The sequence below is a fragment of the Quercus suber genome, unplaced genomic scaffold (genome assembly GCF_002906115.3).
Source record: "Quercus suber isolate HL8 unplaced genomic scaffold, Cork oak 2.0 scaffold_32, whole genome shotgun sequence".
Lineage (NCBI taxonomy): Eukaryota > Viridiplantae > Streptophyta > Magnoliopsida > Fagales > Fagaceae > Quercus > Quercus suber.
The window spans coordinates 2,198,035-2,217,201 of record NW_027069497.1 but is presented as its reverse complement, the minus strand read 5'-3'; the positions used below and the strand labels follow the sequence as shown (position 1 = coordinate 2,217,201).

Sequence of the window (19,167 nt, the reverse complement as noted above, 5' to 3'; positions counted from 1 at the left end):
TGGTTGATTATTACAGTTGAATAGAGCAGGTTTATGTGTTTATGTGTTGAATATAGCAGATTTATTATTTTGAGTAGTTGTTGTCATATGGTTGATTATTACAGTTGAATATAACAGGTTTATGTGTGTATATATTCAATAGAGCAGGTTTATTATTTTGACTATATGGCATTGCATTTGTCTTATTTTGCAAGTTGACAGATGGTTGTCATGCACTTTTAACACAAACACCAGATACAATTCACTTTAAACAATTCATTTTCAACACAATTCACTTTACACAATACACTTTCAACACAAACACCATACACAACTCACTTTAAACAATTCACAGCATCTGACACAATTCACAGGATCCAACAAAACACAAGACACAAGTTGCCAATTCACTTTAAAGTGCTATTACAAAACAAAGTGCTATTACCAAAAAAAAAAAAGGGACTTTCTCATCATTCCAAGTGCTATTACAAAACAAAGTGGCTTCAAACCAAACATTGGCCATTAGGCAAACTCAATTTCATCATTCCAACATTCTCACTTGAGCCAAAACAAAAAAACAACACAACCAAAGCAAAAAAAAAAGGCCATGAAAAAATTAGTGCAATTTTGGACTTTCTCTCTTACTCTAAAGCTCTTGCTGCTATCTTCTTGACTTTAACAGACTCAGCTCGAAACTTCCTCTCCCTCTCAGTAGCTTTAGCTGCCCTTTCTTAAGCAATTTCTGCTATTTAAGTAGCTTCGACTGCTGTTTGGGTAACTGTTCTTTTCCTTTCATTTGCAAGTTGCAGCTCACTCTGTAGTATAGATAGCTTTTGTTGCACCAAAGGGGCAGCTTCATTCCCTCATATACAAGTGGGATTATCAATCCAATGAAAGAAAGGGCACTAGGGACCAACCTGTTCATAAATTTAATTCAACATATCACTTTCTAAATTCACTTCAATTAACTAGATTAATTAAAAACTAAACTTATCTTATATTGGCTACAACCCGAAAACTTCTTCCAAAATTATCCACTGTCAGACTTGTTCTCAACATACAAGTCTCATATATACACATATGTCCACTTGAACTTGAGTAATTTCCACTAGAAGAAGACATTGCTTATCAACTTCTACCCACATTTCCTATGAATCAAAACTACACATCAATGGACTTCTGCCCAACAACCAATCTTTCAAAAGGTGAAAAACCAACCCAAATAAAGCAAAAATTTCATACTTGGTTGCTGTATCTTCAAATTAGAAATGCCTTAGGACAACCCAAAGTCAAAATGTCTGGGATGATGTAAATTTTATGAAACAACAGCAGAAAAATAAAAAGCCCAACTCAATACAAAGATTTTTTGTGATTCTAGGGCTCGTGAGGAAAGTCTTTAAGGGAAAGTGGTTTTGATCCTTCTTATGTTGTGATTTCTATTGAAAATGTGTTTTTCTAACGTCTAAGGGTGAGATAGGTAACGGGGAGCAAATGAAATGAAGCTTGGGTGGGCAAAGTGTTAAATTTTAAACCACGAGTAAGCAAAGTGCAAATGAGCCAAAGCATAGATGGGTTTACTATAATTTACCCAAAAATTAATTTGATGTCTACCACTATCAAGATTTGAGAAGATAGACAATCCATATCAATTTTGTTTGTGTGTGTGTGTGTGTTAAAATACTTAGTATATTTCTAAATATATATATATATATATACACAATATACAAAATAATTAAAAAAAAATCATGTCTAAGCATATTTAATAATTGATTCTCAAACCATAAACATATGAATTCGATAAAACTTAAGAAAATTAAGTTTAAAAAAAAAGACAAAATAAAAAATAAATAAAAAAAATACACAAAACATATTCAATTTTGATAAAAAAAAAAAAAAATAGAGTAAACAAATACATACTTGCAAGGTTGTAGGTAAAATAATAGAATATTAGAGGAAAAAATAGTATGGTAGATATTTGTTATGAATTATTTGATATATATATATATATATATATACACGCGCGTGCGCACACACACGCACACACACTCTCTCTCTCTCTACATTAAAGAAATTGATATGAACAAAAAGTCTAACGTGAGTTTAATTTGTGGAAGTGTGAAACTGAAATTTAAATCTTAAAAATAAGTGGCATGTGAAGAGGAAATCCAAAAAAAAAAAAAAAGGCCAAAATGCAAAACTGACTTTTTTTTTTTTTTTTTATTTCACTAAAATTCATTTCAGTTATTTAAATTTGTTTTTTGTCAATTTAGTACTCTAAGTTTCGAAAGTGTTCAATTAAGGCCTATGTTAGACCTCTATTAACTTTGTTGTTAGCTCCTCCCAAAACTGCGCGGTTTTGGTGTTATTTAATATCTAATTAATAAATTTATTATTTATTTCAAAATTTTAAAAAGTAAAATACCGAGACGGAAGCATAACAACATGCCCAGGAGCCTAAGCCGATGGGGGAGAGATTGTGAGATCAGAAGAGCGTGGGATGAGAGAGGAAGCAAGTGCTGGGTCAAAGACGTGGAAATCTGAAATCAGATATTTTTTTAAGCATTTTCGTCGGCTCCAGGATAGTTCTACGCTTTAAGTTTCATCCACAAATACAAATATAAAAACAAGCAAGATTAAAAAAAGTTTCGCTGGAAGTTTCTTCACAATACGTATACTGTCTTTGCTGGACTATACTTTTGTTTGCTAGAGAATATGACTCAATACTTTTGAAAGTTTAGGCTTGCTAGTCACGGTGTATGAAGAGTAAATCCAAAGAGAAAAACAAAGGGACGTGGTGGGCCAAGGCCTCAGAGCTTGTTCCAATAACTGAAGAAGAAGAAATGGGACGCAAATGTTAGCAAAGTCATACATTGCAAACACCGTTATATTACTTCTATTCTCCTCTTCCTCTTGATCTTTTCAGACTATTATTACCTTCTCTCTTTCTCTTTCTCTTTCTCCTTGCTCTTCCTGAACTCCGTTCATTGCATCTACTTATTTTCAAGCTATTACAGTAAGTGCACTCTCACATGTCTTTGCTCCTGTCCATTTTTTTTTTCTTGCCTGAATAAATAGTTTAATTAACCATTAATAATTCCAAATCTATATATTAAACAGGGGGAAAAAAAAATTCAAGTCTACTATATTCAAGTCATTAAAATTAAAACTAAATGTTTGAACTCCAAATCTTTATTTATATTTCGTCCTCTGTGGTACACCTATAATAAATGGAATTATTACGTGGTTCATTTTTTTAGAGCCTCATCTAAGTCATGCCTTTCTGTATAGTTGAAATAAGAAAATCTCATCGAATCTAAAGTTGTTTAGTATATAAACCTTGTTCAATTAAGAACGTGACTAATGGTGAGGCCATGATTTGATTTTAGGGAGGATAGAATGTATATGTGTATTTGAAACCAATCTAAAAAAAAAAAAAAACCATTAATATGAATAATAAGGGATAAATGTTATAAGCAAATAAAAAATTATTTATTATCATTATTTACCTGTTAGAGGTTTTTTATACATGAATAATTCATTTTGTTTTGTTTTTTGTTTTTTCAAAATCCACTCATGATTCTCATGAAATGAATTTTAGTAGCTTGACAAATCTCAAATACAACATATGTGAATTTTAACATTTTGCTTAATATACTCATAAAATATCAAATTGCAATATTTTAAAAACTATTGTGAATATATATACTTGAAACTTTGTAGTCATCTTAAAAAATAAAATAAAATTTTTACCGCTTATATATTTTTTATTTATACACAAAAAATTAAAATTTTTAGTCGTTTTTTTTTTTTAAACATTTGTTATCCTGCATGTTTCAAACCTTTAACAATCATTGATAAAAATAAAAAATAAAAATAAAAAAAGACTTTCTTATTCTTTTTCAGATGAAGTTTGACACATAAAAGAAATAATAATCTACAATTATGATATAAATAAATAAATAAAACAATTTTATAAATAACCCATAAAAAATAAGGAAAACTAAAATAATAATAATAACAAAACTTTAAGATGGGTAAAAAGGGAGGGGGGGGGGGGGCAAATTTATTCTAAACTTTATATTTGAGATAATATAAACTCATTCCATGTGATGATTGATGAGTTGGTTGGAGAAAAACCAAAGATTCTCATGAAGCTTTTTGGAACAAAGCTGTATGTAAAAAGGGCCTCCGATTAATGCTTCCAATGGTTTGAGACTTTGATCCATAGAAGTAAACATCTGCTATGTTTGTGCTAAAATACCTTTTGGGTGGCAGCGGCAGATGATCGATCACACACTGGTAGAGGCTTATGATAACAGAGTCTTTGTAGACTGACATAGTAATTAGTTGGAACTATTCTAAAATTTCCAACATAGGAACCAAATTAAGCTTAGAATCCGAAAAAGAAATTAAGGCATGTAATATAACATGTTAAGCTCAACTTCTATGGCATTTCACTAAGTTCTTATATATGTACATATATCACAAGATCATCCCATATATATACCCAACACATCGAAGCCAAAAGACCATCTTCTTTCGGCGAGTGATATAAAACACGTTATAATATAATGCTATTGTTCTCAGACTTTACCTCTTCTCTTTCTCTCTGCGTCCATTTGCTGCATCTACCTGTTTGTGAACTAATAGAGCAAGTGACTAAGTGCACTCTGACATGTCTTTCATGCTATAGATTTTATATTTTCTTGGCTAAACATTATAGTTTATTAACAATTTAACACAGTAAACAAAATAAGAGGAAAAGTTTGATGGATGTGTTTCAAGGATTAGATTTATTGATGGTGATCTATATCTAGCCATTAGAGGGCGTAGCAAAAAACTTGAGGGTGATTTTGATAGACATCATAAAATAATTACATAATATTTTTAAACATATTAGAACAGAGCTTATTTTTATTATTCTATAGATCTATTTTATTTAAATTAATTTTATTATTCTACATATTCATTTTTACTATCAATTTTTTATTATTCTAATATTAAATTCTTTATGTATTTATTTTAAGGGAAAAGAAATATGGTTCGAAAGAAAGATCGATTTTGGGAGTATGTTGAAGATCTAAAAGGCCGTTTTAAATGTAACTTTTGTAAACGTGAATTTGCCGGGGGTGCTACAAGAATTAAATGTCACTTGGCTGGAGTTAAATGTCACGATATTGATATTTGTACAGAAGTGTCTAAAGAGGTCCAAGAGGAAGCTTCTCTAATAATTGGAGAACCTAACAAAAAACTTAAGGGTGCATCAACTTCAAACAGAGATAAAAAGAAGGAAATCAACTCAACTTCAATACCAACGGATGTCACATTAGGCAGAGTGTTTGAAAAGGTGAGTAAAGATGTAAATTTTTTATTTTTAGATTATATTTCATCATAATCTTGGCTTTTCAATTATTCATTTTAATTGTTTGGATCAAGTAAAACATTATAATAAATTTTCTTATTATTTAATGAATTTTTTTTCTTGCAACAAGTGGGGAAGAGGAGTTTGAACTCATGCTCTCTTCCATTGGAGAAGTATATTGTCATTAAACTACAAAATTCTTAGCATTATTACTTTATTTATTTATTTGTATAATTTGATAGTTATAAGAGTGGAGAAAGAGGATTTGAATTCAATTTCTCATAATAAACAAGAGTAGATTATGCCAAAGAGTTACAAGAGTTTTGGCTTGGTGCTGTTGTTGTTGTTGCATTTTTATTTTTTATGTGGAAACAAACACACATAGGGAAGAGGGAATATATGTGTTTGTTTTTGAAATTTAAGGGAAATGAGGAGAAGGAGAAGGTAATTGTTCTACATTACTTAAATGATTATGTTATGTATAATATAACTTAGATAATAAAGCAAAAGACAGAAAATAAGATAAAAGATTTGTATTGAGTACTAACTGTTCATTTCTAACAAAATTGTACTCTACACTACGTTATAGACTTGTCAAGTTCATCCTCTAAGGTTCTCAGACATTCACATTAAGTGAGACATTTGTTGACCTTACTTTTCAGGCGCCCCCCCCCCCAAAAAAAAAAAAAAAAAAACATTTTCTTTATCTATTTACCCACTAATGTCACCTTTTCATTCTTTGATTTTCAACCCTTTTTTTTGTTTGTTTTTTAAGAAACAGCTTAGCATTTTTTTCCCAACTTTGTACATTTTTTAAAGAACTTATTGTCGGCCATTGAAGTCCATGTATTCTCGTCGTTAGACTCATTCGTCCCAAATTGGTTGTCCTCTTTAGAAAATCTATTTTTTTTAAGAAAACATTATTTAATGTATTTTCTTTTAAATTAAAAAAAAAATTCAAGTTTCCAAACTACTTTCATTAAGTTCAACTCTAATGAAAGTGGGATATTATTGATGCCAAGAGCTTTGTAACTCAATTGATTGGCACTTTTTGGTACGTTCATGATATTTTGAGTTCAAATCTCTCCTTACCTATTGTAATTATCGAATTATTAAAAAAAAAAAAAAAAAAAAAAAAGGAAAAGGGTTATTGACTTTTTAAATAACTTGAATTTGGCATGTATATTAAGAATAAAGAGAATTTGTAAAATATTAATCTAATAAAAGTTAGTAAATGGTATGAGACAAGAGCATATATGCATTCATGATATTATGTTCTTTATTTATTTATTTATATTCAAGGAGAAAGAAATACAAGTAGAAAGAAAGATCAATTTCAGGAGTACTCTAAGGAAGAAGATGGTTATTTCATATGAAAGTTTTGTGAACATAAATTTCCTAGGGGAGCTTCAAGAATTAAATTATACTTGACAAAAGTTAAAAGGTCTTGATATCGATATTTGTACAAAAATGACTGAATAATGTTCATGCAAAAGCTTATCTAGAGATTAAGGGGCCTAACAAAAAGCTTAAGACGACATCCACTTTAGGCAATGCTAAGGAGAGTAAAAATTCCTCAAATCCAATATCAAAAAATTGTCACACGGTTGATTATCTATAGCTTTAAATCAAAACATAATTTGTTTATTTCTTACCAAACCATACTCTTACACTTTGGCAAGCAATTTTTATACTAATTTCTTTTGTGCAGAGTAAGGAAGAATATAGCACTGAAATCGACCTTAGTGTTGCAGTGGAAGGACTATTAGCCAAGGTGAGATCACTTCTTATTGATCATATTGGTTCTGGATTGGGTTACAAGGAGCAACTAATAGAGCTTCTTGTCTCATTATCCAAGATTCAAGTTGTGTTACAAGACACTGAGAAATGGCAAATAACTGATGAACTTATGAGGATCAGGTTAGCAGAGTTTAGAGATGTAGTTTATGATGTTGACGATGTGCTAGATGAGTTTGAGATTCGTAAGCAAGAGGTACAATCTCAAAACCAAATAATGGAAAGTATTGGTATTTCACTCTTTAATCCTATCACATCCCCCTTCAATATAGAAATCAAAATGAAGAACATCATCGATCGATTATTGGATACAATTAAGAATGGTCTTAGAGTGGGGTCTATGGATACAATCCCCAAGATTAGCCTGGATAGTGGGGTAGACTCCTACCTCAATGATTTAGAAATTGTAGGGAGAGGATGTGATGTCTCAAAAATAGTGAACATGTTGACTAATGCAAGCAATCAACGTATCTCCATTCTTCCTATAATGGGTATGGCAGGTCTTGGAAAGACAACTTTAGCAAAAGAAGTTTATAACAATGAATTAATAAGGAAACATTTTGATTCACTAGCATGGGTACGTGTCACTAAGAATTTTAATTTTAAGAGGATTTTATGTGAGATTCTTCAATCTTTTGATGAAAAATGTTTTTTAAACTCGAAATATTTCCCAAGTGAAGATGAATTACTTGGTGTACTTCAAAGAAGATTGTGTGGGAATAAATATCTTCTTGTACTTGATGATGTGTGGATTGATGATCATAAGGAATGGAGTAAATTAAGGAGTTACTTGCTTAGTTTTAATTCAATGACGGGAAATAATATTATTGTAACAACCCGTAGTGATAAAGTCGCAAATCTCGTAAGGACACAACCCCAACATTATCTGGAAAAATTATCAAAAGATGAATGTTGGTCCATATTTGAAAAAAGAGCATTTGCAAATAAAAAAATTACTCGAACTACAGATTTGGAGTCTATTGGAAGAGAGATTGCTCAAAGATGTGGAGGGTTTCCATTGGCTGCAAAAGTTTTGGGAGGAATAATGTGCTTTAAATATGATAAAAGTGAATGGTTATCGATTCAAAATAATAAAAATTGGGATTTATTGGATGATGATACTAATAGATTCTTTTGGATATTGAGGTTAAGCTTTGATAATCTTCCAACACCAGCTTTAAAACAATGTTTTGCATATTGTGCAAATTTTCAAGATTATAACATCAGAAAGGACAAAGTTATTCAACATTGGATGGCTGAAGGTTTCCTTGAATCATCTAATGGAAGTTGTACGATGATGGAGGATATTGGTGACTTGTATTTCAATATCTTGTTGGCAACTTCCTTTTTCCAAGATGCTAGAAAGGACGAGTATGGTAACATTATCAGCTGCAAGATGCATGATTTGGTGCATGATTTTGCGTACTCAATTATAAAATCTAAAACTCTAATTTTGGAGGGAGCTTCAATGGATGATGTTGGCAACGCACAACGTTTATTTATCCGCTTTGTTGGCCAAACAACACAAAGAATTTCATTTATTGGAGATGATTTCACAAAATTGCGCAGCTTAGTTTCAGATTATGCTGACTTTGGCAACACATTATCAAATTTTAAAAGCTTACGTGTGTTAAAGTTATATGGGGACAGTATAATAGAGGTGCCAGATTCAATTGAGCATTTGATACATTTGAGGCTTCTTCACATCTCACGTGCTAAAATTAGGAGATTACCAAACTCTACAAATTGCAAACTTTAACAATCAAAAAATGTTTTGAATTCGGAGAGCTTCCAGAAGAGTTAAGCAATTTGATTAACTTGAGACATATTTATATTGATAAGGCTCCTCACCGTATGCCTAACAATATGGGGCTGTTGACTTGCCTTCAAACATTGCCAATTTTTGTTGTGGGTCAAGATGAAGGTCCTAGCATCGAAGAATTGGGAGCTTTAAAGAATCTGAGAGGAGAAATAGACATCTACAATCTAGGTTTTGTGGAAGATGAGGAAGAAGCCAAAAGTGCAAAATTAAAAGAAAAGGAAATATTCAAGTTGGGATTATACTGGGATGAAGAAGAAGAAGATTATAGAGATAAAGATGAAAAGGTGTTGGAAGGCCTCCAGCCTCACCGAAATTTGAAAAGCTTAACAATTCAATGGTTCGGAGGAAAGAAATTCCCATCATGGGTTGGTTTGTCGCTACATCACAATTTGATTGAGATCAAATTGAAATGTATCGAGAATTGTGAAGAAGTTCCTACTCTGGGGCATTTACCCTGTCTTAGGGTTCTTGAAATATTTAGAATGGAGAAGGTAAGAACTATAGGAAGCGAGTTTTACAGTGATGAGAGTTGCAAAAATACAATATTATTTCCGGCATTGAGAATACTTAAATTGAAGTACATGTATGTCTTAGAAGAGTGGAAGGATGCAAAAGAGTTGGCAAGTGCAGGTGAGGTGTCGGTGTTTCCTTGCCTAGAGGTGCTCACCTTATCTGGCTGTCCGAAGCTGAGATATTTGCCAGACTCACTGAACACCTGCGTTTCCCTTCAGAAGTTGGTAGTGGGTTGTGGTGACCTGAGGTATTTGCCAGGTGTCCCGTCGTCCATAATAAGGAGTGGTATTGAAGACCTACCCACTGGCAGTGAATATCTGGAGAATTGGGATTGTCTGCCTTCTTCCTCCATTCAACTCTCCCTCCAAAGTCTCAAGTTTAATAGGGGGCCGGATACTCTCCTGGACCAAATTCAATATTTCATTGCCCTTAAAATTCTGTGGATACAGGAATGTAATGAGATGGTAGATTTGCCAGAGTCGTTGGACAATATTTCTTCTCTTCAACAGCTGTATCTTGTGTGTTGCCGGAACCTGGAGCATCTGCCCACCAAGGAAGCCATGCAACGCCTCACCCAATTGAAAAAGCTGGTGATTTCTCGTTGCCCCAAATTTGAACACAATGAGAGGATCAAGATTAGCCACGTTCCATTGGTTGATATCAATTCTCCGTAAGTCTATATCTTCTTCTATTCTCTTATATTCGTAATGGGTGAGAGAGTATTCCTGGAATGAATACTTAATTGAACCCCATTCCATTGACGACAATATATAAATGCTACAATTTGGATTAATGGCTTTTGAAATTAATCTCACCAACCACCATGGCAACACTTGAAAATTTTCTACTCTTCTTCTTCTTCTTCAATCTTTGAAATTATCTGCAATCGTTTGCGAGAAGTCACTAAAAGCATTATATAATTTAGTTTTTTGTGATTGCTGCAAATTGGCTTGGTTCTATTCAAAATTTTGTCTCTGCAAATTATCGCAAAGAATTAAAAAGTTGCTAAAAACATAATATAATTAAATATATTTTCTGATCGTGATGGCTGCCAATTGGCTTGCTGCTATTCAAATTTTTGTTTCTGTAAATTACCAAAAGAATTAAATTGTTGCTAAAGGCTTAGTCTATTTAAATATTTTCTGATTGTTACCTATTGTCTTACTGCTATCAAATTTCTGTTTGTTAGCCTAGCCTATTTGCTCTCTACAAATTTTTCAAAATTGAAAATTTCTGGACATTGGGAAATTTGGAATGTTCAATTCATCACCATTAGAACCTCCTTTATGCCCAAATACTCATTCTTTGGCTCAGCATTTCTTGTAACCTACAAATTTGATACTGTTCATGGATCAGTTCTTTTGATTAGGACTGTCTAAAACTTAATGGTAGATTTTGTTGATTTGGGCTGGGTCATAATTGCACTGTTTATGAGGGTGAGTTTATTGTGGGAAAATGGAGTTTGGTTGCATAAGAATGAGAAATTGGGTGGGTGATGCGCTTTGATTTTTCATTTCAAGTTTGGGTTGGGGGCTCAGTTTTACTAGTGCAAGAAAAATTTAACTTAAAATTTCAGACAGCACTGAAGGTGTTGATGGTTCTAATATATCTATATATGGTTTTTACCTTTAGATTGTGGCTAGATGGCCCATATTGCAAAGAGTTCTGTGATTAACTCAGGAAGCTGGCGAGAAGTTTGCGTTTGGGAAAATAATTAAGTTGAAGACAACTGTTGCCAAGGCACTTCAGGTTTGCTTTCTCTTACCATTTGAATTATGTGTACTTCACTTCATAATTGGTCATTTAGAAGACCGAATTCAGTTTATATATTTGTTGAGTCATAGTGTCTGTAGCCAATGTGCATATCTACAATGTATAGAGTTGTGTTGAGTCATGAGTGCAGTCATATCACTGGATTGTGGTTTCACACTGTTTGACATGAAAGTCATTCTGTGCTTTTAGTGTTATTATAGCTTAGCCTGAACAGTGTGGGAATGCCCTTTGCTGTGACTCTTTTAGTTTCTGACGTGGATATAACAAAGTAATTGCCAGTCATATATTTGCCATTAGTCAGAAGAATTACAAATGCCTTTGTGTCACCATTAATAACAGCAAGTTCTGTCAATCATATAGATAATTTGATTTACAATTTACTTTTATTTTATAGAACTGAGGTTAATGAATTATAAATGATCACAAATGGGCTTCAGTTAACAACTCAAAGTGTTCTTTCTATAACGAAACTTTTAACATCTTTACCACAATAATCTTAAATCTAAAGTGATAAATTAATAAATGTAAAATTTTCATGGCAACAAAAGAATATTGCAAATATACCTTAGCTTTCCTAGGCTTTGTGTACTTATGAAACTTAGATTCAAACTGATTGTCAAACTTAGCTTCAAACAGAATTGTCAAACTGATTGTTTTTTCATAACTAGGGCCAGTACTCTTGATCAGATATTGATGCTCAAAATTTTAACGATTATCTCAATTATCTCTACTGTTTTTTGTGTGTGGTGGGTGAAGATGACACACCATTAGCACCAGCTGAAGTGGTTGAAATTACATGCTGACTTTTCTGTGATTTTCCTGGCCTTTTGCTTTTAGATTTAGGCCCAGGCACTGTAGCTTCACTCATCATATCACCTACGAGGTTTCTCTGTAAATTTTATTCAGAATCCATAAGCAAATTTTATTTCTGCATGATTTATGCTAGTAGTAGCTTTTCAGTCAACTGAAGAAAGCCTTTGTGAAATCTTTTGCTCATTGTCTAACATTTGAGACCATTTCATTATAAAAGTAGTAAAGAATCTTTGAGTGGTTTTCTGCCATGCCAACATTCATGCCAAAAAGAATAAGGTTCCCTGCACCAACCTCAAACCAAATATGCTGACCAAACATCTCCCAACCCATTCTTATACTCCTCCAAAGACCACATCCATGGATAGATTAGTGCTTCTTGAATTAATTACTGGAAATTTGTGAATTATCTAAAACAATTATGAAAGTTGTGATTCCATTTACATTTTTCAAAATTAAAATTTTATGGCAATTTGGAAATTTCAATATTGAAATGGTTGCTCTTAGAGTTTGCTTTGATGTCCATTGATAAAAACATACACATTATTTGTCTCAACATCTCTTGTAACCTTCACTTATAAGCTAGCCTTCTTAATTTCTTGAGCTGAAACTACAACAGAACATGATTCAGTTCTTGTGCTTAAAGCTTTCTAACATTTGGCAATAGATTTTGTTGATTTGGGCTGGGTCATAATTGCCATGTTTATGTGTGAATTGTGTGGGTGAAGGTCTTGTTGACTTTAGTTTTCATATCATATGCAGGGTGTAGTGATTTAAGTGATCCCCAGTTCAACTAGTGCAAGCAAATTTGAACTCACATTCCTATAAAGTTTCTGACAATACTGAAGTTGTTGATGGTTCTACTTCTAATATATTAATATATGGTTTCCACCTTTTGAAGCTCGCAAGAAGATTTCATCTCGTAAAATAGTGAACTTGATGACAAATGATGCCAAGGAACTTCAGGTTTGTTTTCTCTTTACCACTTGGGATATGTATTTATAATTTACTTCATAATTTGTGCTTTAAAAGACCCTATTTGGTTTATGTATTTGCAGAATCACTGTGTTCTATAGCCAATGTACATATTTACATAAACAAAATTTTTAGTCTATGTAAAGGCGTGTGTGTCAACTCCACATGTGTTCATACATCACCAAAACAATGTATAGAGTTATATTGAGTACAGCCAAATCACTGAATTGTGTTTTGACTCTCTTGATATGAAAGTCATTCTGTCTGTATGGTGTTATTATACCTCGAACCTTCTCAATGTTTACAATCATATTTAAAAAATATTTATCAAAATGATAATAATAATAATGATTCTGGCATGATTAACCTACAGAGACTAACAATCTATGAGTTAGATGGAGGAAGGACTCATATAATCTAACGGTAGTCATGCTCCGGCAATTTAGATCTTATGTAATAAGCGATAAAGTTTTTCTGTTTTAACTCTATGAATTGATGAATTTTTACCTATTGAACATTCGGAACATGGCCAATAAAATTCATAATTTTAAATTTTTAAATATTTCTTAATGTTAAGAAGAGTTTAGCAGTTTGGAAAATCAAATAGTAAATTGTTATTTTGAAATTTTCCCTTTTCATTTTTGATCTGCAGGCATAAACTTGCTAGCTTTTTCTTTCAATTGATTTTCCAAAATTTCAGATACATAGTCATATATGTTTGTTTCGGTGTGCTGTATCTTTCACATTTGTTGGTGGTTCATGTTTTTTTGAATTTTTTTTCCATAAATTAGGTCATTCAGAGACATCACTATTAGAATTAGGCCTTAATACATTAGCTTCTCTTCAAGCACTGTGTACAATAATTATGATTTCAATAATCTGCTTCATCTGCTCTCATCGTATACCTCACCAAATCACAAATTTTACCGATTTCTAGTTGCCCTCAATTTAAGCCAAGGGAATCGTTGTCCCGTGTCTTAAAGGGCAATTTATAGTATTTTCAACTCAGAGAATAGCTGAAATTAGTGCAGAAAACAAGTTTAAGTACTTTCCACTTTTCATCTCTTCTTTTTTACTTGGGCTTTTTTCTTTTCAACTAGTTTGAGATGCATGTGCAAGGCACGTGCTTGCCAATATATTGGGTATTTAAACATATGTCCTTAACTTTAAAATTTTGAAATTAACACCTTTGTTTAAGTTCCTACTCTGGGGCATTTACCCTGTCTTAGGGTTCTTGAAATATTTGGAATGGAGAAGGTAAGATGTATAGGAAGCGAGTTTTACAGTGATGAGAGTTGCAAAAATACAATATTATTTCCGGCATTGAGAATACTTAAATTGGAGGAAATGAGAGTCTTAGAAGAGTGGAAGGATGCAAAAGAGTTGACAATTGCAGGTGAGGTGTTGGTGTTTCCTTGCCTAGAGAAGCTCACCTTATTTGACTGTCCGAAGCTGAGATATTTGCCAGACTCACTGAACACCTGCGATTCCCTTCAGAAGTTGGTAGTGGGTTGTGGTGACCTGAGGTATTTGCCAGGTGTCCCGTCGTCCATAATAAGGAGTGGTATTGAAGACCTACCCACTGGCAGTGAATATTTGGAGAATTGGGATTGTCTGCCTTCTTCTTCTACTTACTCCATTCAACCCTCCCTCCAAAGTATCAAGCTTTTTGGGTCGGATACTCTCCTGGACCAAATTCAATATTTCATTGCCCTTAAAATTCTTTGGATAGAAGTAAATTCTGTGGTAGATTTGCCAGAGGGGTTGGGTTGCTGCTATTCAAATTTTTGTTTCTGTAAATTACCAAAAGAATTAAATTGTTGCTAAAGGCATAGTCTGTTTAAATTATTTTCTGATTGTTACCTATTGTCTTACTGCTATCAAATTTCTGTTTGTTAGCCTAGCCTATTTGCTTTCTACAAATTTTTCAAAATTGAAAATTTCTGGACATTGGGAAATTTGTTATTTTCTGATTGTTACCTATTGTCTTACTGCTATCAAATTTCTGTTTGTTAGCCTAGCCTATTTGCTTTCTACAAATTTTTCAAAATTGAAAATTTCTGGACATTGGGAAATTTGTAATGTTGGATTCATCACCATTAGAACCACCTTTATGTCCAAATACTCATTCTTTGGCTCAGCATCTCTTGTAACCTTCACATTTTGATACTGTAAGAGTTCATGGATCAGTTCTTTTGATTAGGACTATCTAAAACTTAACAGTAGATTTTGTTGATTTGGGCTGGGTCATAATTGCGCTGTTTATGAGGGTGAGTTTATTGTGGGAAAATGGAGTTTAGTTGCATAAGAATAAGAAATTGGGTGGGTGATGCTCTTGATTTTTCATTTCAAGTTTGGGTTGGGGGCTCAGTTTTACTAGTGCAAGAAAAATTTAACTTAAAATTTCAGACAGCACTGAAGGTGTTGATGGTTCTAATATATCTATATATGGTTTTTACCTTTAGACTGCTGCCATATTGCAAAGAGTAGGACTAACTCAGGGAGCTGGCGAGAAGTTTGCGTTTGGGAAAATAATTAAGTTGAAGACAACTGTTGCCAAGTCACTTCAGGTTTGCTTTCTCTTACCATTTGAATTGTGTGTACATAATTTACTTCATAATTGGTCTTTTACAAGACCAAAAACTGTTTGACATGAAAGTCATTCTGTGCTTTTAGTGTTATTATAGCTTAGCCTGAACAGTGAGGGAATGCCCTTTGCTGTGACTCTTTTAGTTTCTGACATGGATATAACGAAGTAATTGCTAGTCATATATTTGCCATTAGTCAGAAAAATTACAAATGCGTTTGTGTCATCATTAATAACAGCAAGTTCTGTCAATCATATAGATAATTTGATTTACAATTCACTTTTTATTTTATATCAGAAACTGAGGTTAAGGAATTATAAATTATCACAAATGGGCTTCGGTTAAAAACTCAAAGTGTTCCTTCTATAACATAACTTTTAACATCTTTACCACAATAATCTTAAATCTAAAGTGATAAAGTAATAAATGTAAAATTTTCATGGCAACAAAAGAAAATTTCAAATATACCTTAGCTTTCCTAGTCTTTGTGTTACTCATGAAACTTAGATTCAAACTGATTGTCAAACTTAGCTTCAAACGGAATCATCAAACTGATTGTTTTTTCATAACTAGGGCCAGTACTCTTGATCAGATATTGATGCTCAAAATTTTAACAATTATCTCTACTGTTTTTTGTGTGTGGTGGGTGAAGATGACACACCATTAGCACCAGCTGATGTGGTTGAAATTACATGCTGACTTTTCTATGATTTTCCTGGCCTTTTGCTTTTAGATTTAGGCCTGGGCACTGTAGCTTCACTCTTCATATCACCTATGAGGTTTCTCTGTAAATTTTATTCAGAATCCATAAGCAAATAACTAAAGATAACAACAAACTCAAAAAAAAATAATAATAATAATAAGTTAAAAAACCAAAGAACAAAAAACAAAAAAAAAGTTAAAGAAGAGAGAAGTGAGATGGTGAATACATATTTGCCACACTTTGACACCTTGAATAAATGACTATGAAACCTCCTTAAGTCCATTAACCCTCATAAAAAATTTATAAGAAATAAGAGAAAAGAAAAAGTTTTGTATTGCTGGGTTGGGAGGTTTTTGGTAAAAATGTTCAGTTTGAGGTAGGGGTGGGGGATAGAGTGAAGCTTTGGACAGATCAATGGTGTGGGGATTCTCCACTTCAATTGACTTTTCCAGTTGTGTAGGGGATTGCCTCTAATAAAGAGGCATCAGTGGCCTTTTCTCTTGAACGGTTAGGGATAGGAGATCAAAGAAGCTGGATGTCCGTTTTAGTTGGAGACCAAATGATTGGGAAATGGGTGTTGTGGATGAATTTCTTCATACTTTGGGTTCCAATTTACCTCCAACGGAGAATGGAGACCGTATGAGGTGGAAGTTGACGAAGAATGAGAATTTTGATATCCGATCATTTTATAATAAGTTAAGAGATCCATTGCCCATTATCTTTCCTTGGAAAGGAGTTTGGAAGGTTAAGGTCCCTCGGCGTGTTTCTTTTTTTGTGCGGACGGCTATATGAGATAAGATTCTTATAGGTGACAATTTGAGGGGTAGAGGGATGGACTTTGTTGACTAGTGCATTATGTGTCGTTGCAATGGGTAGACTGTGGATCATTTGCTACCGCATTGTGGTAAGGCTTACCAGTTGTGGAGTTTGGTGTTTAGATCATGGGTTTTGCCAAGATCAGTTGCGGAGACTCTCTTTGGTTGGTGGAATTGGCTTAGAAAGCATTTGTCTAGAATTTGGAATTTAGTACCACTTGCTTAATGTGGTGTCTTTGGAGGGAACGAAATTGGAGGATGTTTGAGGACATGGAAAGCTCAGACGACCAGTTATTGGCTTCGTTCAGTGGCTCCCTTTTTGACTGGTCTAGGGCTTAGAGACTCACCTCTAGTGATTCTCTACCTATGTTCCTTAGTTCTCTCCTTTGTAATTAGTATCTTTTCTTTTTGTTTTTATCTTCTTTCTCTGTATTTCTTTACCTCTGCCTTATGTCTTTCTGCATGAGGTGGTGTTCTTGAATATACATCTTTATTACTTATAAAAAAAAAAAATTGAGTAGAGAAAGGGAGATCAGTCTTTCTAGCATAATTGTTCCAAGATTACATACTTTGCTCTACTTTAATACTTTCCACAAAATAAACCTCAATTCTTCGCAGGTTCCTATGCTTATTTACATATATAAAGTATTGAGTCAATACAATAAGTGTGTTATTCAGCCAATAGTCTCCTCCTTCCTCCCGTTGTTCCATCAACATATTCTAAACTGTTACTTAGCAAAAGAAAAAATAAAATTTTGATAATCCGTTATATTTTCTGGAAAATTATTTTGCATGATTGGTGATAGTAGTAGCTTTGCAGTCAACTGAGGAAAACTTTCTATGAAATTATTTTTGCATGATTTATGCTAGTAGTAGCTTTCCAGTGAACTGAAGAAAGCCTTTGTGAAATCTTTTGCTCATTGTCTAACATTTGAGATCATTTCATTATAAAAGCAGACAAGAATCTTTGATTGATTGGCTGCCATGCCAACATTCATGCCAAAAAGAATAAGGTTCCCTACACCAACCTCAAACCAAATATGCTGACCAAACATCTCCCAACCCATTATTATACTCCTCCAAAGGCCACACCCATGGATAGATTAATGCTTCTTGAATTAATTACTGGAAATTTGTGAATTATCTAAAACAATTATGAAAGTTGTGATTCCATTTGCATTTTTCAAAATTAAAATTTTATGGCAATTTGGAAAATTTCAATATTGAAATGGTTGCTCTTAGTGTTTGCTTTGATGTCCATTGATAAAAACATACACATTATTTGTCTCAACCTCTCTTGTAACCATCACTTATAAGCTGGCACTGCAACAGAACATGAATTAGTTTTTGTGCTTAAAGCCCTCTAACGTTTGGCAATGGATTTTGTTGATTTGGACTGGGTCATAATTGCCATGTTTATGTGTGAATTGTGTGGGTGAAAGTCTTGTTGACTTTAGTTTTCATAGCATATGCAGGGTGTAGTGATTTAAGTGATTCCCAGTTCAACTAGTGCAAGCAAATTTGAACTCACATTCTTATAAAGTTTCTAACAACACTGAAGTTGTTGATGTTTCTACTTTAATATATTAATAAATGGTTTCCACCTTTTGAAGCTCAAAAGAAGATTTCATCTCGTAAAATAGTGAACTTGATGACAAATGATGTCAAGGCACTTCAGGTTTGCTTTCTCTTTACCATTTGGGATATGTATATATAATTTACTTTAATTTGTGTGTTACAAGACCCTATTCAGTTTATGTATTTGCAATTGTTTACATAAACAAAAGTTTTAGTCTATGTAAAGGCGTGTGTGTCAACTCCACATATGTGTTCATACATCACCAAAACAATGTATAGAGTTATATTGAGTACAGCCAAATCACTGAATTGTGGTTTGACTCTCTTGATATGAAAGTCATTCTGTCTGTATGGTGTTATTATACCTCGGACCTTCTCAATGTTTACAATCATATTTAAAAAATATTTATCAAAATAATAATAATAATGATTTTGGCATGATTAACGTATAG

General features: G+C 33.0%; 2 protein-coding genes across 2 annotated transcripts; both read left to right on the top strand.

Moving 5' to 3' along the window:
* The first annotated feature begins 5,017 nt into the window (after nt 1-5,017).
* Nucleotides 5,018-8,897, top strand: LOC112020850 (putative disease resistance protein RGA3). Its single transcript, XM_024053414.2, has 2 exons — nt 5,018-5,326; nt 7,053-8,897. Exons 1-2 carry the CDS (start codon nt 5,018-5,020, stop codon nt 8,895-8,897), a joined length of 2,154 nt encoding a protein of 717 aa, XP_023909182.1.
* A 12-nt stretch (nt 8,898-8,909) lies between these two features.
* Nucleotides 8,910-19,095, top strand: LOC112020855 (putative disease resistance protein RGA4). The gene is made up of 5 exons (XM_065770522.1): nt 8,910-10,143; nt 11,106-11,222; nt 12,819-13,022; nt 15,497-15,601; nt 18,751-19,095. The coding sequence occupies exons 1-2, from the start codon at nt 8,993-8,995 to the stop codon at nt 11,146-11,148; spliced, it is 1,194 nt and encodes a 397-aa protein (XP_065626594.1). The 5' UTR covers nt 8,910-8,992; the 3' UTR covers nt 11,149-11,222; nt 12,819-13,022; nt 15,497-15,601; nt 18,751-19,095.
* Nucleotides 19,096-19,167: the final 72 nt, after the last annotated feature.